The sequence below is a fragment of the Saimiri boliviensis genome, chromosome 7 (genome assembly GCF_048565385.1).
Source record: "Saimiri boliviensis isolate mSaiBol1 chromosome 7, mSaiBol1.pri, whole genome shotgun sequence".
Classification (NCBI taxonomy): Eukaryota; Metazoa; Chordata; class Mammalia; order Primates; family Cebidae; genus Saimiri; species Saimiri boliviensis.
In genome coordinates, this window is record NC_133455.1 from 117612219 (window position 1) to 117634753 (window position 22535).

The 22535-nt window shown below is 40.9% G+C and overlaps 1 protein-coding gene across 2 annotated transcripts in view; it reads left to right on the forward strand.

Annotated features, from left to right (window-relative positions):
• The window catches only part of DUSP16 (dual specificity phosphatase 16), a 96543-nt gene that overhangs the window by 69669 nt on the left and 4339 nt on the right, over positions 1-22535 (forward strand). For both annotated transcript variants that reach the window (XM_039461586.2, XM_039461588.2), the window contains exons 5-6: positions 11594-11753; positions 18570-18693. In XM_039461586.2, coding sequence (XP_039317520.2) covers positions 11594-11753; positions 18570-18693 — 284 coding nt within the window. The remainder of the gene's footprint in view (positions 1-11593; positions 11754-18569; positions 18694-22535) is intronic.

A 22535-nucleotide genomic window follows, 5' to 3' on the forward strand; every position in this document is an offset into this window, starting at 1 on the left:
GAGATCATTTAGTCAAGCACCAGCAGTTGATAAATGAGGAAATCAGTATTCCGGAAATGTTACATGATTTCTTCAATATCACTCAGTTGAGTTTTCCAAGTAGATTAGCCTCTCTTTTACAAATAGTCTAAACTCACCTATCTTCCTGCTCAACTTCCTGACTTATACTTTCCAAGAGAAATAATATGCCTCTTTCCTTCCCAAAGATCTCTGAAGATGAAGATGTTATAATTTTCCCTAAAAGTACAGTTCATTAAAATTCAGAAGTTGAAGTCTTTACAAACAGCAACCATGAGGCCACTAATATTACTAGTGTTTGTTTTTTTTTTAAATGAAGTGCCACCAAAATATGTTAAAAGCATGTCACAGAAATTTTCTTGGATCATAATGTTTGCCATTTAAAATGCTGGGCTTTTTATATTATTGGATTTAACCCTCATAATAGGATTAGAAGATATATTTGCCCCAAGCTAAGTCACTTACTGGAGATTATGTCATTGATTTCAGAGCTGGTCAGTGCACAGATCAAATGTAAACCCAGGCTGCTGTGATTTTAAGCCCCATGCTTATATTGCACCAAAAATACCCATCTTCTGGAGAAAGGAATTATCTATAGCAGGCTGTTACGAAGGACTGACAGACCTTAAGTCTACTGAGTCACAATTGAGAGTTTCTTTCTCTGTTTTTTCTGCAACATCATCTGTACCAGTACTGTCTAAGAGAAATATAATACAAGTCACATACATAATTTAAATTTTTCCAGTGGCTTTTAAAAGTAAAACAGGCAAAATTAATTTTAATAACTTACTTCATTTAACCTAGTATATCTAAAATAATATCATTTCAACATGCAATCAGTATACAAAATTATTGAGATATTTTACATTTTTTTTTTGTACTGAGTCTTTACAATCTGGTGTGTTTTTTATACTTACAGCCCATCTCAATTTGGAGTGGCCACATTTTAGGGGGTCAGTAGCCATGTGTGGCTGGTGGCTACCTCATTGGACAGTACAGGTCTCAGCATGTATTAATTTTTACTGATGTTTTGAAGACATGGTTCTTTCGTAGAAGACCATAAGAAGTCATCAGTACCAAAAACATACTTTTATTTTCCTTTTCCCTCACAACTGTCCTTTTGTTTCTCACAGTGTGTTCTTTCATCCTCTAGTCTTTGTACTAGAGCTGAAATGGGAGCAGCTTATTGTACTAAATAAGTCATCTGCTGAAGTCCAGTTCATATCTGAAATGGGTGGGATTTGAGAAAGAATCTCTGGTTACTCTGTGAAAGACAAAGGTTCTTGATTGCCTTTATTATCAGTTACCATTTCAAATGCAGACTTTTGTTCACACTTAAATGCATGAAGCATATGACAGAATTACCTGTTGGGAGTAGTTGTTAAGAAGAACTGTATCTGAGGTGAACCACTGCAGCTACTTTTCTAAAGGAGCTCTGCTGCCCACCCCTTCCCCCATTTAAATAATCTCCTGTCAACATTCTTTGAGTAGCTTCTCATTTAATCCTCTTATCCTGCAAACTTGGTTTTCCACCCCTCCTTATTGTTCTTCCTGGTACGCAGTAGAAAGACTGCTACTTTCTCTGTTGTTTTCTTAGAAGAGTTAGGCAACAGCAAATGGCGTTAACACAATATAGGCTAAGAATGCTTTAAGGGTTTCCAGTGGAAATATATGACCTAGGAAGACAAAAGGCTATCAAAATCATCAATAAAATATTTCTTCCATGTCTATTATGTCACCGTATGTGGAACACCATACAGTGATCAAGTTGGTTGGACAGACAAGACCTATTCATTCAACAACAGTCCACATGACAAAGTGACTATAAGTCCCTCCCAATGCAGAGGCAGTGAGGCATGATGGTTGAGAGCCAGCTTTGGGGGTGGACAAAAGCTGGACAGTGCTTTTGGATGGACCTTACCAGCCATATCACTTTAGCTGTAATTGCGTCTCAGTTTCTTTACCTGCATGCCGTAATTCCAGCCTCCTGGTGTTCATGTAACATTCAAATGAAATGGCATAGGCCAGGTACCAAGCACAGTTTCTGGTGGGACACTTGTGGTCATCTTAGGGTAGACTATGCAGCATGCTAGGGCAAGTAGTAGATTCAGTGTGTTTTGTCGTTTGAGGAAGGCTTGATGGAGTTGAGTAGGACTTGAGGCCAGTTTTGAAGGCAAATGAATGGGCAAATGCAAAATTAGTCATGGAATTGACTTCAGAAAGAAAAATTACAATTCTCTTATTTAGAATTGCAATGCCTGTGATTATTTAATGAGATCTCTGTCCTCAGCGTCACTGAACATAAAGAATTTGACCAGACAGAGCAGTTTAAGGCCATGTATTAATCTGTTCTCTGTATTACTCCACAGTCTGCATCAACAGATTTGTAGAACTCATATTTAGAAATTAGTCTGACTGTAGGAGAAAGTTTATTTCAGGGTTAGGAGAGAGAAAGTTTTAAAGGGAAAAAATTGTGAATGGATATAATCATAAAATTAAATTTTCCTTGACTCACAATCATTTTTGAAAGTTTACTCAACTGTGTGTTGAAACTGGAATGAATTTTTTAAATCCTTAGGGGGCTTATGTCTTCCACTTTGCAGATGAACCTCACCTGCTATATTCAATGTAATTTCCCTACTTAATACCAATTAGGAGAAAGGATAGTTTGGATTAGTGAAAAATAAACATCATGGGCTTTTTTTTTTTTTTTTTTGTAGTGACTTTATTGAGATACAATTCACATACCATGCAATTTACAAGCAGTTTTTACAATGAGTTAAAATAAGAGAACTAACATTTTAGGAGACTCTATATTATGTGTCAGGCATCTTATCCTCATATTGACTTTACAAAATACACATCATTAGCCCTATTTTACAGGTGAGAAAATGAAAGCTATCGGAGGTTAGGTAACCCTCCCAAGATCACTCAGGTGATGAGTGGTAATGTGCCGAGCTGTGCTCTGGTCGTTCTGGAGCCATTACCCATGTACTGTACTTTATTCCATGCCACAGTGAGATTCCATGCTAACCACTAATGAATTGCTTCTAAGAAAAGATCCTTTAGGAGTGTGGTTTAAAAATCAGTCTTCCCAAAATGGCATTTGATAAAAGTTCTATAGCTTGGCAGTAAAACTCTTTAGCTTGGTATTTAATACCCTTTAGGACCTAATACCACCTTTTTAGTTCTTACCTCTCCTGTTGTTCTCTTCCTCTGCTTATCCTCTTTCAGTGTCTGGACATACTCGCCTGGTGTGTGCACCCCAGATACTTCTGTCCTGTCCTTGGTCTTCTTTCATGTTCTATACTCTATCCGGAGTGCTTCTGCTGCCATCTGAGCTTCAGATGACAATTTTAGTTTCATTATAAATATTATTCTCAGAATCCTTCCCTTTCGTTTTACTCCTGTTTTCTAATGCCATTTTGCTTATCCTGCTACGTTATATTCATCAGATACCTCTTTGTGTCATCATTACTCATGCAACTGTCTTATATCTGCAAGTAGACTGTTCATCACCAATAGGAACGCTCGCTTTTTTATGCCCCAGAGTACCTTGATGCATAGTAAGCTCTTGGTGATTATTTTTCAAAATAAATAGCTATATCCTAATTTGTAACCAGTGCAACATGTATGAAATTCACGTCCTTAAAAATTAAGTAAGCACACCTTCTGTTAATTTACTCAGAAAACCTTCTTGTGGCCAGACATGGTAGCTCACGCCTGTGGGAGGCCGAGGCAGGCAGATCACCTAAGGTCAGGAGTTTGAGACCAGCCTGGCCAACATGGCAAAACCCCATCTCTCCTAAAAATACAAAATTAGCCGGGTGTGGTGGCACATGCCTGTAATCTCAGCTACTCAGGAGGCTGAGGCAGGAGAATCGCTTGAACCCGGAAGGCAGTGGTTGCAGTGAGCCAAGATCGCACTACTGCACTCCAGCCTGGGCAACAAGAGTAAAACTCTGTCTCAAAAAAAAAAAAAAAAGAAAAAAGAAAGAAAAAAGAAAACCTTCTTTTAATGAATTTGAGAAACTAAAATTTTCAACCCAGGAAAAATAGTCTTTTATAAATTATGAAATGAATGGAATGTAAGTTAATGACATTTTACAGTGACTTGTAAAATGAAAATGTACAAGGAACATATATGAAGTTTTCTCATTAGAAATGCTAATAAACTAGTTACTAGATACTTATTTTAGTCAGCTTCATGGTTAAGGGTTCCTTCATGTATTCACTTCGCAAATGTTTACTGAGTCTCTACCATGTGCCAAACAGTGTTCTAGGTGCTAGGGGTACAGCGGTAAATGAGACAGCAATCTCTGCTTTCATCAGTTTACATCCGAGAGAAAGAAACTTGATAGGAAACATAATAAATGTGTAAATTACATGTATAGCAGATGGTGATGTGTGCTAAGAAGAAAACAGGTTAAGAGGGCTGGGGAGTACCTGTGAGGTGTGTGTTGGAATTAAACGGGTGATCAAAGTAGGCCTCATTGAGGTAGAGGTATTTGAACAAACACTTGTGGTCAAAGAGTGAGCCATTTGAATAGCTGGAGGAAGAACAGTACAGGCAGAAGAAGCCACCAAGGCAAAGACTGCAGCGCATGTGGTATGCAAAGTAAGAGTGAGGCCAGTGTGGCTGGAGCAGAGTAAGCACGGGAGAGTGTCGTCAGAGAGGTAATGGGAACAGATCTGGACAATACAAGACTTCAACCTAGGCTTGTAAGACCTGAGCTTCTACTCAGAGAAAAAGAGCTCATTGGAAGGTTCCAAGCAGAGGAGCAACATAATCTTACTTACATTGTTAGGCTCACTTTGGTTTCTGTGTTGAAAATAGGCTGAATTTCCTACAGGATGGAATCAGGGAGGCCAGTTAGGAGGCTCCATCCTGGTAAGTTGGAGTCAGGGTGGCAGTAAGGTGAGATTTGGGCTATACTTTGAAGGGATAGTCAATAGGATTGGATGGTAGGAGTGTGTGAAAAGGAGAGGTGTCAGGGAGACTGGAAGATGCAGTTGCTTTTAACTGAGATGAAGTCTGTGGGAAGAGCAGGAGTCAGTTCTGGACACACCGAATTTGAAACGCCTGTTATACTTCCAAGTGGAGACGTTGAGTAGACAGATGGATATATGAATGGGGTGGGGGATCCCTGAAGGAGGAGGTATAAAGGTGGGAGTCATTAACATACAGACAGTACTTGATGTCATAAGAGAGGATCAGATAATTAATAAGAGGCAAAATATAGATGAGAAAAGGATTGAGCCATGGGCACTCCCACCCTGAAAGTGTGGGGAGTTGAGAATGACCCAACAAGGGATATTTAGCCATAAATACTGAGGAAGGAAAGAAATCAAGGAGGCAATTAAACAATGTGTTTTCCAGGAGGAAGGAGTAATGAAGTGTGCCAAGTAGTACTGTAGGTCAAGAAAGATGAAGACTGAGACTTGGTCCTTGGGTTTAGCAATGTGACTGTCCCTGGTGATCATCGGGCAGGTTTGGTAGAGCGTTGGGGGGTGAAACCCTGAATGGAATGGCTTCAGGAGATAACAGGAGGAGTGGAATTGAATATACCAAGTAGAAGGAGCTCTTTCAAGGAATTTCAAGAAACAAAGATATGGGGTAATGGCCGGAGGGAGCGTCGAAGGTGAGAGAAGATATTTTAAGGTCATAGAAATGGTGGCATAGAAATGATTGCAGGTAGGAGGAATGATCCTGTACAGTGGAAAATTGATGTAGAAGAAAGGAGAATCATGAAAGCTGTATCCTTGAGCAAGAGGGGATGGATTTATTTAGCAAGTGGGGAGACTGGCCTTATGAGTGTGAACAGTTCATCCAGGACAACAGCTGGGAAGGCACAGCGTCTAAGTGCATTTGCTGGTAAATGGGTAAATGTGGTGATGGAAGGCTATCAAAATTTGCTTCTGACTGTTTCGGTTTTTCCATTGTAGTAGGAAGCAAGATCATTCTTCAGCTATGAGTGAGGATGAGTGGGGACTTACAGGGAGTTTGAAGAAAAAGGGAAACAGAATGACATGGGAAAGAGAAAAAGTGAAGGACTGGGGAAATACAGTGATTGCTGAGGAGTATGAATTGAAAGTGAGATCAGGTAGCATTGTGGAGTGTTTTTCTCTGGCCATGTTCAGTGGCATGAGCAATGCAGACTAGGTGGAGTCAATTCTTGCTAAGGCAGGGTAAAAGCAAATGAGTGATTATAATGATTGATTATACAATTTAAGTTGGGCAAGGAAGGCAGACAGACGTCATGGGGATGAAGGACAGAAAAGTGTAACATCATCAGACTGTAGGTCCTACAGGGGTTTACAGACTCTGGGTGTAGTGCAGTGTAAGAGAGAGTGAGCTGGAAAGTGGAAGAGTCGTGTAAGAGTAGGGTGCATGAACTCTAGATTATGGAGGGTTTGTGGTAGTTGGTAATGACAGAGACCAGGCCAGATCTCATGCGAGTGAGTGGCCAAGATGAGGAGCTCAGAAACTGTGAGGCCAAGATGTTGGAAGGATCTTTGAAGGCCAGCAAAAAAGATGATCTACTCAGTAGAAAGTATGTATTTGCAGACTTAGCACAAAGTTGAGCTAAATATTTAATAGTATAAGATGACTGCTCTCTGGAAGCTGAAAGATTATGATGTTTAATTATAGGACAGAGTAAATATTCAGTTGTGCATGTTTTACAAAACATGCTGAAACTAAACTGAATGAATTATATCTCTTTGTAATTTAGTAAGAAGTCATTGATACATATCTATAAATAAAAGCAATCCTTATTCCACAAAAGAGTCAGACTCATTCTTTGTAATCATAGTTCCATTTCAGTTTCACCATTACAAACAATAAGATGGGTCAGGTATGGTGGCGCACACCTGTAATCCCAGCTACCTGGGAGGCTGAGACGGGAGGATCCCTCAAATCCAGGAGTGCGAGGTTAGCCTGGACAACATGGTGGGGACCCTGTCTCTTAAAAACACCAACAAAAATTAAGATCCCCTCCCAGCCAGTTAGTAGTATTGAAGTTTGTAAAAAAAAAAAAAAAAAAAAAAAATTTTTAAAAAATCAAGAGAGCAAACTAACAACAGTTGAATGAAACCTCAGAAACTTTCTTAACTGACTCCAGAGATTCTGCGTCCTCTCTTCCCCATGTCTGGCAGGTGAATGCCTGCTGCATGAGTAGGCTCTTTGCTGCAGCGTGCTTCTACCATTTGAATAGTATACTTACCAAGAATCAGTTGTGTTTGTTCTCAAACCTGTTTAGGCCACTTGACTTGTTATTATAATTATGCATGTTAATTAAAATATGACACTGATGAAATGTGAATGAAGAGAGATGTTTTTCTATGACCTCAGGTGTTTTGGAAAGATTCAGGAATGACAGGTTGCTTTATGTATATATACTTGTCAAATTAGGTGGGAATAAGGGAGCTATAAAGTATTTGGGGGATAGTAGTAATCTAGAAGTCTTTGGCACTGATAGTGTTTTACAAGTTCTTCCTCTTCTTTAAAAAATGAAAACTATAAGTGGTAGATGTGTTTAGGTATGATTTGCTTAAGAACTCCAGTCAGCTAACCTAGAAAAGAAAAAGCTGTGGTCCTGCATCAGAAATTAGTGTATTCATGTACATTTATTTAAGTTAAAATAATGTTTCGAGCATGTATGTATCATTTGTAATGATTTCCTCCTTAACTTTTTCTACTGACTACCAATCCAGATGAGAAGGTGCTTATTTATGATATTTAACTTAGTAGCCAAATTATATTTAGTAGTTTGGGTATTTTTTGGTTTGTTTAAAAAGTTGTTTTTGTTTTATTTATCAAGTCCCATCTTACTATTCCAAAAATATTTTCAGGTAGCAGCTGGACAGTAGATTTAATCAATAGATCTTTTAAGCTAAAAATTGTATAAATAAAGCCATTGAAATTATTAATTTTTTTCTCAGTTCATTTTGCATTTAAAATATTTTTTTTTCTTTTTTTTTTTTTGAGACGGAGTTTTCGCTCTTGTTACCCAGGCTGGAGTGCAATGGCGCGATCTCGGCTCACCGCAACCTCCGCCTCCTGCGTTCAGGCAATTCTCCTGCCTCAGCCTCCTGAGTAGCTGGGATTACAGGCATGTGCCACCATGCCCAGCTAATTTTTTGTATTTTTAGTAGAGACGGGGTTTCACCATGTTGACCAGGATGGTCTCGATCACTTGACCTTGTGATCCACCCGCTTCGGCCTCCCAAAGTGCTGGGATTACAGGCTTGAGCCACTGCGCCCGGCGCATTTAAAATATTTTACTAGCTGTGTGTAGTAGCGCATGCCTGTAATCCAGGCACTTTGGGAGGCCAAGGTAGGAGGATTGCTTGAGGCCAGGAGTTCTACAAAAAAAATTTTTTTTTTTAATTTGCAGGGAGCAATGACACATGCCTATAGTCCCAGCAACTCAGGAGACAGGCAGGAGGATCACTTGACCCCGGGAGGTCAAGGATGTAATGAGCTGTGATTGTACCACTGTACTCCAGCATGGGAAACAGTGAGACCTTGTCTTTAAAGAAAAAAATGTATTTATGTAGATAGTTACTTTATTGCTCCATCTAATTTGCCTTAGAAGGAACTTAAGCCTCAGTTTTTTGTTTTTTTTTTTAAATGGGGTTTCACCATGATGGCCAGGCTGGTCTTGAACTCCTGATCTCAGGTGATCCACCCACCTTGGCCTCCCAAAGTGCTAGGATTACAGGCGTGAGCCACTGCGCCTGGCCATGCCTCAGTTTCCTCATTTGTAAAATGAGGACAAGAACCCACATCAAAGGGTAGTTGTGAGAATTAAATGAGACCATCCCTTTAAATGCTTAACACAGTATCTGGCACATTGTAGGCATTCAATAAATGTTAGATATCATTTTCTTATTAGGTACCATGTGTCATTGTATTATTAATAGGTCTCTAACAAAGGTGTTCAGTGAATATTTTTTGACTTAACATAGGTTGATTAAATTATAATTTCTATAAAATGTAGGCTGTTAGATTACTTGTCAGAAGGGTACATTGTTCTGGTTTTTTTTTTTTTTAATGGAAAATAAAACTTGACACTCATTGACTTGCAACTTGTTTTCTCTTAGAATTTCCTGTCTTTTAATTGTGTACAGTATATAACACTATTAGAGTCACCCCATTTCTCAGAAAGTTCTGTAATATCTTCATTATTGAATTGAGTGGAAAGGGATATTACTCTGCTTTTAATTTAACATATCTGTAGTATTGGTGGAAAGGAGAAAAAAATAAATTTTTTTTTCTTAAAGAATCATTGGTGAGAAAGTCCTCAAAGGCTGACTTAATTCCAGTGACCCACTTCTGTTCTTAATGGGTGATCCTGAAACCAGTTTCTGCACCCTGTTGTTGATCAGATAGTACTAGATAAACTCAGCTTGGGTTCACCCATAGAAAAACAAATGTAACCTTTGTACATGTACAAAAGTTAAAGGTTGTGGTAAACACCATTAAGATCTGCATAGCCTGGTAGTTAACAGAAGCATGAGAGACCATCTGAAGACTCGGGCTCTGTGATAGCTGAAGGGTGTTGCCCAGCTAAGAAACCCACCTAATCTGGAAAGTTGTTTATTGACATTGTCATCTCAGAGATAAGAGATGGTTGCATACACAATCTGGATTTATGCCATTCCTCCTCCCCCACCCCTTTTTTTTTGTTCTTGTTGACCAGGCTGGAGTGCAGTGGTACAATGTTGGCTCATTGCAAGCTCTGCCTCCCAGGTTCAAGTGATTCCCCTGCCTCAGCCTCCTGAGTAGCTGGGATTACAGGCATGGGCCATCACTCATGGCTGATTTTGTATTTTTAGTAGAGATGGGGTTTCTCCATGTTGTTAAGGCTGGTCTAGAATTCTCAACCTCAGGTGATCCACCGGCCTTGGCCTCCCAAAGTGTTGGGATTACAGGCGTGAGCCACTGCACCCGGCCGCCATCCACCTTTTATGTAAAATAAAGTGTATCTATTGTGCCAAATGTGGTGAATGAAGAGATCAAGGAAGTGGCATGTTTCAGAAGGGTAATATAGGAAGAAAATTGCCAATTTTCTTTCAGGTAGTTGGAAAAGATTTGTAGAAAAGGTAGTATTCGAAGAGAAGGAAAAAATGATCGAGATTGCTTAGACTAAGATAATTATTCCAGGCTTGGAGCATCTCCTAAGAGGCAGCAGGCGGGTGACTAAATGAAGTGGGTTTGTGTGAGCCTGGCTGCTAAATGGTGGGTGGGTATCAGTTGAACAGATTCATTTTGAGTGCAACTCTATACCTGGAGTAAAGGTGCAAAAACAAGCAAGACTTGGCCCAAGATCTCACGTATTACTTCATTACATAACAGGGGAGATGAGAATTATCTGTTAATGATAACACATTATGCTAGGTGCTTAACTAATGTTGTGAACAAAGTACTTTGGAAGCACAGAGACCTAAGTGGTTAATTATGCATCAGTGGGTTCATACGTGAGGTTAAAGTAGGAAAAGTGTCTTTCAGAAGAGGGACAGGGCCTTCTAAGCACAGGAATGGTGTGAACAGAAGCACACAGGGTGGGTGTACATGTGACGTTGTTGGGGCTATATGGGACAGGAGCAGGAAATGAGACACAAGGAAATGAAAAGAATATGGATAAAGCACCCAGCCTGGGGTTAATCAGAACCAAGATTCCTCTAATTGTTCAGAACATTGTTTGGAGAGAAAACTGCTGCAAACTTCAAGAGCTCCCAGTGGCTTTTTTGGTTATCTTGGCCACTGAGCAGTGAATGGGAATAGAGAGGAGATGATCAATGAAGAGGTGATTCCAAAAGAACATGGCAGCCATTTGGATGACGGTCATGGGGAAGAGAAAGGAGCCCCATTTTATTTTTGAGCTCAGCTGGCTGGCTGGATGTTATTACCCTAAACCAATTTTGAGATTACAAAGAGGAAGCAGGAATTGGGGCAGAAAAGGGAGAAAGAGAATATATTTAGTTTCTGACATTTTAAATGTGAAGGGCCTGTGTAACATCCCGATATCCAGTAGTAGCTGGAGATATAGGTTGGAAATTTAAGAGGAAATGCACGTGCGCGCGCGCACACACACACCCCTACGCCCCTGCATCAGCATGTAGAACTGATAATTAAAGCTATAGAAATAAGTGCAGCCCTCAAAGAGAATATTTAGAGTGAGAAGAATGACTAGAACTGTGTTTTAGAGAACTAGCATGTTCTGTGTGGGAAGATAATGTTGTGTGTCCATATATTCTAAAGTCATATAAACTGTTTGATTTTGGATTCTTTGTTCCACTTCTCTCTAGCAATAAGATTATAGAGGGTTGACTTTATTAATGATGTGTGAGCACATCATTTTCAGTAGCCTCTCTTAGTTTTTTTTTTTCTTTTTTGCTTTAAACTTGTCTCTAGATGTCTTTTTGCTGGGCTTTTGGCCTTCACTGATATGAATGAATTTTATTTCAAGGAAACTGGGCATTTTTATCATTGCTTTAAACTTCACTCTTTCAGAATGATCATGTTTACTGTATTTTTAGTCACTTTAACTGCTCTTTCTCTCCATAGGAGCTAATGCAGCAGAATGGGATTGGTTATGTGTTAAATGCCAGCAATACCTGTCCAAAGCCTGACTTTATCCCTGAGTCTCATTTCCTGCGGGTGCCTGTGAATGACAGCTTTTGTGAGAAAATTTTGCCGTGGTTGGACGAATCAGTGGATTTCATTGGTAAGTAGCTCAAATAATATTACAGGTCCTTTGGGTTAACTGTCTCATGTGTAGGTGTACCCCATCAGCACCCCCCACCACCTTTTTTTCTTTAGAGAAAAGGAGCCTGTTTCAGAGATTTCAAGTCTGAAAACAACACATGGTGCTGCTTACTCATCTAGTGGTTAAGGTGACACGTGTCACACTGTCCCTAAGGACTGGCCTTGTGATGTTCTAGCTAACATTTAACACCACCAAGGTTAAGCTTCATGGGATCTGTAATTACGTATTTGCAAGTGTTTGGAAATCAGTTAAGCTTTTAGGGTTACATTCTTCCCCCAACTTTTTCAAATCCTATGCAAGCCTTTGGGAAACTTCAGTAATATTCCCTGTTGCCTTGTCGCTATATTTTCCACAGAGAAAAGTTAAATCTTGTGAAAACAAATCCCATTACATTTAACTCTTTATGTCAAGATTTCTAACCCTGGGTCCACATGGCAATAATTTTAGGTGGTATTTGATCTAATAGAATATATACACACACACATACACATAGTATTTGATTTAATAGAATTTCAGTAGACACACACACACACACACACTCTCTCTCTCTCTCTCTCTCTCTCTCTCTCTCTCTCTCTCCCCCCCCCCTCCCCTATTTGGTCATTCCTTTGGCAGTGGTCATGCATGACAGGATCTCATCTGTGCCATACTTTGTTCTGCTTCCTGGGTCTGTTCAGTTCTGGAGCTTCTCTGGCTCCTGGGTGCTGTTGAGGCGTATTGGTGCCATGGGATCAGATCTGCTGGATGACAGGTGATGTGTACTTGGAATGTGGCTTTTTTTTTTTGAGATGGAGTTTCGCTCTTGTTACCCAGGCTGGAGTGCAATGGCGCGATCTCGGCTCACCGCAACTTCCAACTCCTGGGTTCAGGCAGTTCTCCTGCCTCAGCCTCCTGAGTAGCTGGGATTACAGGCAGGCGCCACCAGCTAATTTTTTGTATTTTTTATATTTTTAGTAGAGACGGGGTTTCACCATGTTGACCAGGATGGTCTCGATCTCTTGACCTTGTGATCCACCCACCTCGGCCTCCCAAAGTGCTGGGATTACAGGCATGAGCCCGGCCCTGGAATGTGGCTTTAGTGGATAGTGGCTGAGCGGAGGAGAAATACTGCTAGCTCCTGAGCAACATACCACAGTGTGTGACTCTTGATGTTCCATGTGAGGATTTTTTTTCTCTTAGTTATGTAAGTTTGATCACTTTAATCCATAATTAAATATTCTGAATTGGTTACTGTCCTTAAAAATAAAAGAACCAGTTCCTTTAAAACAGTGGAATTGGCCAGGCATGGTGGCTTATACCTGTAATTCCAGCACTTTGGGAGGCCGAGCCAAGCAATCACTTGAACCCAAGAGTTCAAGACCAGCCTGGACAACATAGCAAGACCCTGTCTCTACCAGCACATCTGTGGTCCCAGCTGTCCAGGAGGCTGTGGTGGGAGGATTGCTTGAGCCAGGAGGTAGAGGTTGCAGTGAGCAGAGATTGTGCCACTGAACTCCAGCCTGGGCAATAGAGCCAGACCCTGTCTCAAAAACAAAAAAAGTGGAATTAGGTATATTAAGCCCCATACTATAATTGTCACCTGTGAGGGGAATATTCTAGGTAATGCTTTTGGAACTTTGAGTAATTCTAAAATACTTGTCTTTTTTCAAGGTTTCCAGGTTGCTGAGGGTTTCATCTTCAATTAGGATTCATTCTGTGAAACATCTGAAGATAAATGACTTAGTTCACATTAAAATAATCAAAAACAAACGGCCGGGTCAGTGGCTCTCGCCTGTAATCCCAGCACTTTGGGAGGCCGAGGCAGGTGGATCACCTGAGGTCAAGAGTTCTAGACCAGCCCGGCTAACATATAGTGAAACTCCGTCTCTACTAAAAATATAAAAATTAGCTGGGCACAGTGGTGCACTCCTGTAGTCCTAGCTACTTGGGAAGCTGAGGCAGGAGAATCACTTGAATCTAGGAGGTGGAGGTTGCAGTGAGCTGAGATTGCACCACTGCACTCTAGCCTGGGCGACAGAGTGAAACTCCATCTCTCAAAAAAAAAAAAAATCACAAACCAACCCCCACAAGTTAACCCCTCCCTCCACATTGTACTTTTAGAAAATATTCAGCAAATCATTCAGTTTTTGCCTCTTTAAATAATAACAGTTGGCCAGGCATGCCAGCTCACACCTGTAATCCCAGCACTTTAGGAGGCTGAGGTGGGCAGATGACCTGAGGGTCAGGAGTTCACGACCAGGCTAGCCAACGTGTTGAAACCCCGGCTCTACTAAAAATATAAAAATTAGCCAGGCATGGTGACAGCCACTTGTAATCTCAACTACTTGAGAGGCTGAGGCAGGAGAATCGCTTGAACCCAGGAGGTAGATGTTGCAGAGCCAAGACCACACCATTGCACTCCAGCCTTGGTGACAGAATGAGACTCCGACTCAAAACAAAACAAAACAATTATGATTGATGTTCCCATTGCACATCACATTGATCCAGAGACATTGGCTCTCATTTCAGCTAAAAATGAGATTTCAAAATCTATCTAGAAGAGAACATGATTTTCTTAAGCCATGACAATGTATAGGCTTTAGGAGACAAAGTTTAGTAGAAAAGAGTTAGAAGAGAGAATATGAATAACTGCTCCCAACTTATTTTCTCCTTTCATGGGAGATGTTGGGGTTATCATGCCACTTTTATTCATAGAGAAGAACTTTAACCGCTTTGCAGTTTGGTTAAACACATATGCACAAAACACATAATTTGTTTGCAATATCTGCAGATACGTATCCATATTTCATTTGCTTGGTCCTATTAGAGTCATCATCCTTATCCCATCCAAGTAATTCAAGGCAAAATCTCCAGGCCACTTTTTGAATTCAGCCCATATTCACTATAATTGCTAGTCTTCTTCATGGTGTTTTAAGCCATGGTTAGTCATAGCATGTCATTTGAAGATGTACCCCCTTAAGTGACTTATAGATTCATAGGGATTTCTTTCTTTTCTTTTTGTTATTTAGATTAGATTTCAGTAAGTCTCCAGGTTTGTTGGACAGACTCAGGTTTATGTAGAATTTTGTCTTTCTTTTTAATGTGCCAGTAACAGAGTTTGCCCGTTTGTGCTGTGGGATACTCATGAGATGCACCCAAACCCAGCTGGCTATGAATACAGCCTCTTGCTTCCTCTTCACTGGCTCCTGGGCTCCTGCTCTCCTATGCCAAACTCACGACTGCATGGACACAACATAGGGAGGTGATTAGGACCATGTGTTTTGGAGGCAAGCTGTCTGTATTTGAGTCCTGCCTGCTCTGGTTGTTAGTGAAGTGGTTTGAGTTCGGTTACTTCAAACTTTCGTGCACTTCAGTTTTCTGATCTGGAAACTGAAGATAATTTGCCTACCTTATAGGGATATTGTAAGGATTGAAACAGATAATGTAAAATGAAAAAAGAAAAAACAAAAACAAAAAGAGAAGATAAAAAAGTAAAATAGATAATGTTATGTGCATTGAACACCTTCTGAAATAGTGGACTCAAAATTGGATATTAGTACATATTTTTTAAATTGTTATCTGAAGTTCCTCCCTTTTTCTGTCCTTTGAGCTGGATTCTATGACCCGTCTTAGTTAATCACTTCCTTCTTTTTAGCCTTTGTAACTTGTCGTCCTCACTGCGTCTTTGCCCTTTTCATTTGCAGTTCCCTCTGCCCTTTCTGAACCTGGATTTTAGCCTTAATTTCTGTAATGGCTACCTGCTTATTTCCAGTTTTCATCATCATTGCCTTCTTATTCTTTATTCAGAAACCTGAAGAGGCTCCTTAGTTTTCTACATTAAAAAGGTAGCTTTGGCCAGGTACAGCGTGTGTAATCACAGCACTTTGGAAAGCAGAGGCAGGAGGACTGCTTGAGGCCAGGAGTTTGACACCAGCCTGGTCAGTATAGTAAGATCCTGTCTCTACAAAACCATTTTAAAAGTTAGCCAGGGATGGTGGTGTGTACCTGTAGTCCTAGCTGGGAGGCTAAGGCAGGAGGATTGCTTGAGCCTAGGAGTTCATGGTTACTGTGAGGTATGTTTACGCCATGGCACTCCAGCCTGGGTGAAGAGAGTGAGATCCTGTCTCAAAAAGAAATGTAGCCCTTAGCCTGACATTCCCAACAGCCTCCAACACCTGCTCCCCACCGTTGAAACCTTCTCTCTGGTTACTTCTCCCAGGTAGGCTGTTTTCTGAGCACTCTGCTCAGTCCCGCCGCAGGGCTTTCTTGCCCACACTTCCCTTCTCCTCTCTTCCAGGTCTGCATTAATTCCTTTGCCTGAAGACATAGTTTAGGGCTCGTGTCTCCCAAAATGTGTCCTAATGAACCTCAACTTCATTTTAGTCACTTGTTAATTTTTAAAAGACGTCACCAAAAGAGTTGTGGTTGTAAAAGCAGTCGTAAGCACATTGCAGAACATTTGAAAAACAGAAAAAAGGAAACCTGTAACCTCAACATCGTAACACGTTACCGTCGTTGTTTTATTTCCTTCCAGCCTTCTTCATATTTTTTATAAAAATGGCTTTCAAAAATATGTATATCAGTTAGCAGTATCAGCTGAATGCCTACTATGTGCCTAGTATTAAACCCCTTAGGGGAATGCTGGTAGAAGCAAGCAAGATCCTTCTAGGTCCTTATAATCTAGTTTTTGAGATAATTATGAAAATTCATAAGAGTATTGTCAACGTTAAAAAACAAAAACAAACCCAGCCTACTTCCAGTAAGGATTTGAAGCAGTTTTCAATGATAGGTTAGGACCAAAATATACACATATTCTCACACATACACATTAAAATGGGATTTTAAAAAGCAAGAATCAAGTAATATGGGGCTAGGAAAGGTAAAGTAACTGACAAAAAAAAATCTGAATTGCAACCTCTTACTGAAATAGAGTAGAAACCTTAGCTTTGAGCTTCTTAGCAGCAGGGGAGAAGGGGAAGGAAGCACTTAGAGTACCATGGGGTAAATGATAGCTGAGAAGGAAGGGACGCTGGAGGCACAGGAAGGCATGAGACTGTGCGTACACCGGTTTATACGTTCTCATTTGTATAGCTTACAATTCTTTGAGTGTTGCTTGGTATTCATTTGTAATTGTCTTATTGTGTTTGGTTTCCCTATCTAGAAGGGGAAGCTGCTTGCTGCCTGATTATTCATATACTACCCAAAACCTCTATGTTGCTTTGTATTTGATAAATAATTATGCTATATATAATCATAACACTAGAAATTTATAATAACAGGCAGTGAGACTGAATAGCCTTGTATTGTTTAGCTGCCAAAGTAAGATTCTTTGCATATCTGTTAATTGTAATAATTTTAACACAAGGCTCAGTAGACTTTTGGTAGTATCTACCAAGAATGAAAAGGGGAGAATTCAGCTTCATGACTGAGCACACATGTAACTATTTAGAATTGAGGCAGTCACAGAACTGGCCAGAATGTTAGTAGCTTCCCGGCTGTGTGTAATAACCTCATCCCCTGCTCTATGTCTGTATTTTTTTTTTTTTTTGAGACGGAGTTTCGCCCTTGTTACCCAGGCTGGAGTGCAATGGCGCGATCTCGGCTCACCGCAACCTCCGCCTCCCGGGCTCAGGCAATTCTCCTGCCTCAGCCTCCTGAGTAGCTGGGATTACAGGCACGTGCCACCATGTCCAGCTAATTTTTTGCACTTTTAGTAGAGACGGGGTTTCACCATGTTGACCAGGATGGTCTCGATCTCTCGACCTCGTGATCCACCCGCCTCGGCCTCCCAAAGTGCTGGGATTACAGGCTTGAGCCACCACGCCCGGCTTTATGTCTGTATTTTTAAGCCCCTCAGCAGTGAGAGATGGCAGCGCTGCTGGGATTTCCCCGGTCCTTTGCTTCTAGCAAAGTGTCCATGAGTCCTTCCACTGTGTTGTGGGGTATTAAGATAATGCAATAAGACAGTAACTCCTGGGGATCAAGGAAGGGATAATAGTTCTCTTGGATCTCATTAAAGTGACCTGGTAAACCTGATTCATAGGATATACAATGTTTTCTTCTAAAATTTAGTAAATAAAGTTGAGACATTTTATGACATACAGAAAAGTTGCCTAAAGAAAAATAGGGAGGCCGGGCACAGTGCCTCACTTCTGTAATCCCAGCACTTTGGGAGGCTGAGGTGGATGGATCTTTTGAGGTCATGAGTTAAGAGACTAGTCTGCCCAAATTGGTGAAACCCTGTGTCTACTGAAAATACAAAAATTAGCCAGGTGTGGTGGTGCACACCTGTAATCCCAGCTACTCCAGAGGCTAAGGCAGGAGAATCGCTTGAATCAGGGAGGTGGAGGTTGCAATGAGCTGACATCGCACCACTGCACTCCAGCCTGGGCAACAGAGCAAGGCTCTATCTCAAAATAATAATAATTTAAAATTTTAATTATATCTCTTATGTAACAAGGGAAAAATTTGAAATGTCAGATAACACGATTAAACATTAGCCATGTCTTAGTAGGGGAAAATGTTGACATAAGTCAGGAAACGTGAGTAATAGCTTGCTTATTAACAAATTACTTATTAACAAAGAGTTTTGGACCCCAGCTGTCTTGCATGTCAGTGGTGAGGGAATTCTCCCCTACCTCCTCAGAAGAATATTGCAAGGATAAATAGGATGTAAACAGATGAGATTTGCTTAGAGGTTTTCAGGTGGAAGACACTGAGTAAATAAATGGAAACAAGATTTCATTGCTGACCACAATTGTTAGAGGTGACCTTTCTTGAATTTGACTCATACAGAGAAAGCAAAAGCCTCCAATGGATGTGTCCTAGTGCACTGTTTGGCTGGGATCTCCCGCTCTGCCACCATTGCTATCGCCTACATCATGAAGAGGATGGACATGTCTTTAGATGAAGCTTACAGGTGAGGGCAAGAAAATGTCGTCTGTGATTGGCTTTTCATTTGACCTGAAACATAAAGAATTTTAAGGATGAGTAACCAAATTAAAACAATTATTTTAGTCATGCTTTTTACAGGTTACTGTGGATTTTTTAATAGTCTTGTGCTGTTTTACTACTTAGCATTAATTCTGTCTTCATGTGTCACATTCATCCTCAGCCACTTTTTATGTTTAAGAAACAAAAATACCCTGTTACATTAGTTTACTCCTTTCCCTAAATGTAAAAGTATCCTTTGCTTTCATTTGCATGAGGGGGAAAAGCTCCAATAGAATGCTCACTGCACAATCTCTGTTCTGCTTCAAACTTTGGATTGCTGGGAAGAAAAAGCCTAATACGTGCAAATATGAACCAAATAACTGTCAGACTCCATTCTTTAAGTAAAATTTCCTACATTCTAGAGTGGGCCAGGTTATGTGTGTGATTTTGACTGGGTTGCCTCCAGTCTCTGATTAATCTGATTCCCCTGCATGTCTTGCCGGGTAGAGATGGTTCATTTTTATCTGATAAGAAATAAGAAATATAGAGACTCATGGAGCAGGCCTGTTTTTTTTTGTCAAATTGGAAAGTTTGGAAAACAGAAATGAAACTGTCCAGTTTCCCGTTAAGTCGGGAGCCTGGAGGAGATGGGTCCCCCAGTCATCCGCATCAGCTCTTGTGCCCCGGTGCAGGCTTCTCTTGCTCCGTGTAGAAATCAGAAGAAAAGACGCCCTTATGTCACATCACATTATGAAGTCTCATTATGAGGACCCTACATTTATACTTGTTATTCTTGAGCCACTTATTTCTATTTTTATGAGTTTGCTTTACGTTACTTGATTTCCACATTTATTTTTTGTTTTTCTTGTTTCTTATTCTATTCCTGCATCACCTGAAAAGTATCCATGAGGTTCAGGGGCTGCTGAAGAATTTGTCTGTTATCTCTGATTCGTTGTATCATCCATGAAACATGAAAGCCATCTAGTTATTAGTTTTAATCCTTTAATGAATCTGTTTTTATCATGGTGGTTACAAATATGGACCCAGACATTTGACCAGCCTGGTTTTGAATCCAGCACCATTATTTAGTAACTGTGTGATTTTGGGCAAGTCACTTAAGGACTTTGTGTAGCTATATGATGGGGATAATGACACCCACCTGATATAAGGTAGTTCTATAAAGATTAAATAATGATTTGGTGCGTAAGCATCATGCTTAGCACACAGAGACCACTTTGTCTTATTCTGTCATGCTGACTATAAAAAGAAGTGTCGCTTTGATACTTTGATCATCTGATACCATCTTCTTTTTGTCATTAAATTTAAAATGTGAACTGTCTTGGGAAGTGACTGGTGACTTTGAGAGGGGATGACATTGGAAACTGAAGGAGAGTGGCTGTTACACTGTACTTTTTTTTTTTTTTTTTGAGACAGAGTTTTCACTGTTGTTACCCAGGCTGGAGTGCAATGGTGCGATCTCGGCTCACCGCAACCTCCGCCACCTGGGTTCAGGCAATTCTCCTGCCTCAGCCTCCGGAGTAGCTGGGATTACAGGTGTGCGCCACCATGCCCAGCTAATTTTTTGTATTTTTAGTAGAGACGGGGTTTCATCATATTGACCAGGATGGTCTCGATCTCTTGACCTCGTGATCCACCCACCTTGGCCTCCCAAAGTGCTGGGATTACAGGCTTGAGCCACCGTGCCTGGCCTATACTGTACTTTTTAAAATTATTTTTAAAATTTTTCTTTTTTTTTGCCTGTGCTAGATGGTATATTTTACTTTATTTTTATTGCATTTTAGGTTTTGGGGTACATGTGAAGAACATGCACGACTGTTGCATAGGTACACACATGGCAGTGTGGTTTCCTACCTTCCTCTCCACCTGTATCTGGCATTTCTCCCCATGCTCTCTCTCCCCAACTCCCTACCCGCCACTGTCCCTCCCCTATTTCCCCCCAACAGACCCCAGTGTGTGATGCTGCCCTCCCTGTGTCCATGTGTTCTCATTGTTCAACACCCGCCTACGAGTGAGAACATGCGGTGTTTGATCTTTTGTTCTTGCGTCAGTTTGCTGAGAATGATGGTTTCCAGGTTCATCCATGTCCCTACAAAGGACACGTACTCATTGTTTTTGATGGCTACATAATATTCCATGGTGTGTATGTGCCACATTTTCCCTGTCCAGTCTATCATTGATGGGCATTTGAGTTGGTTCCAGGTCTTTGCTATCGTAAACTGTGCTGCAATGAACATTCGTGTGTATGTGTCCTTATAGTAGAACAATTTATATTCCTTTAAATATATACCCAGTAATGGGATTGCTGGGTCAAATGGAATTTCTATTTCTAGGTCCTTGAGGAATCACCACACTGTCTTCCACAATGGTTGAACTAATTTACACTCCCACCAACAGTGTAAAAGTAGAAAACCTAGGCAAAACCATTCAGGACATAGGCGTAGTCGAGGACTTCATGACCAAACCACCAAAAGCACTGGCAACAAAAGCCAAAGTAGACAAATCGGGCCTAATCAAACTCCACAGCTTCTGCACAGCAAAAGAAACAGTCATTAGAGTGAATCGGCAACCAACAGAATGGGAAAAAATTTCTGCAATCTACCCATCTGACAGAGGGCTGATATCCAGAATCTACAAAGAACTAAAACAGATTTACAAGAAAAAAAACAAATAAGCCCATTCAAAAATGGTTGGAAGATATGAACAGACACTTTACAAAAGAAGACATACCCGAGGCCAACAAACATGAAAAAATGCTCATCATCACTGGTCATTAGAGAAACGCAAATTAAAACTTCATTGAGATACCATCTCACACCAGTTAGAATGGCGATCATTAAAAAATCTGGAGACGGCCGGGCGCGGTGGCTCAAGCCTGTAATCCCAGCACTTTGGGAGGCCGAGGCGGGCAGATCATGAGGTCGAGAGATCGAGACCATCCTGGTCAACATGGTGAAACCCCATCTCTACTAAAAATACAAAAAATTAGCTGGGTATGGTGGCACATGCCTGTAATCCCAGCTACTCAGGAGGCTGAGGCAGGAGAATTGCTTGAACCCAGGAGGCAGAGGTTGCGGTGAGCCGAGACTGTGCCATTGTACTCCAGCCTGGGTAACAAGAGCGAAACTCCATCTCGAAAAAAAAAAAATCTGGAGACAACAGATGCTGGAGAGGATGTGGAAAAATAGGAACACTTTTACACTGTTGGTGGGAGTGTAAATTTTTTCTTTTTTTAAGATGGGGTTTCACCATGTTCATCAGGCTGGTCTTGAACTCCCAACCTCAGGTGATCCACCCGCCTTGGCCTCCAAAGTGTTTGGATTACAAGCGTGAGCCACCACGCCTGGCCTATACTGTACTTTTGATAGTAGCACTGGTGTGTGTGTGTCGGAGTGTCCTTGGTGGTGAATAAATAATCATCTCTAGGCCAGCCCTGGTGGCTCACACCTGTAGTCCCAGCACTTTGAGAGGCCAAGGTGGGAGAATCACTTGAGCCCAGGAGTTTGAGACCAGCCTGGGCAACACAGTGAGACCCTTTCTCACAAAATAAATAAATAAATAAATAAATAAATAAATAAATAAGCCAGCCAGGTGTGTGATCCTATAGTCCCAGCTACTCAGGAGGCTGAGGTGGGAGGACTGCATGTGCTCAGGAATTTGAGGCTGCAGTGAGCTGTGATCATGCTACTGTACTCCAGCCTGGGTGACAGAACAAGACCCTGTCTCTTAAGACAAGACTGCCACCAACAAAACCCCATATCGTCTCTTATCAGTTGCATTGGGAGACCTGGCCCTTGAAAATAAGGAGGC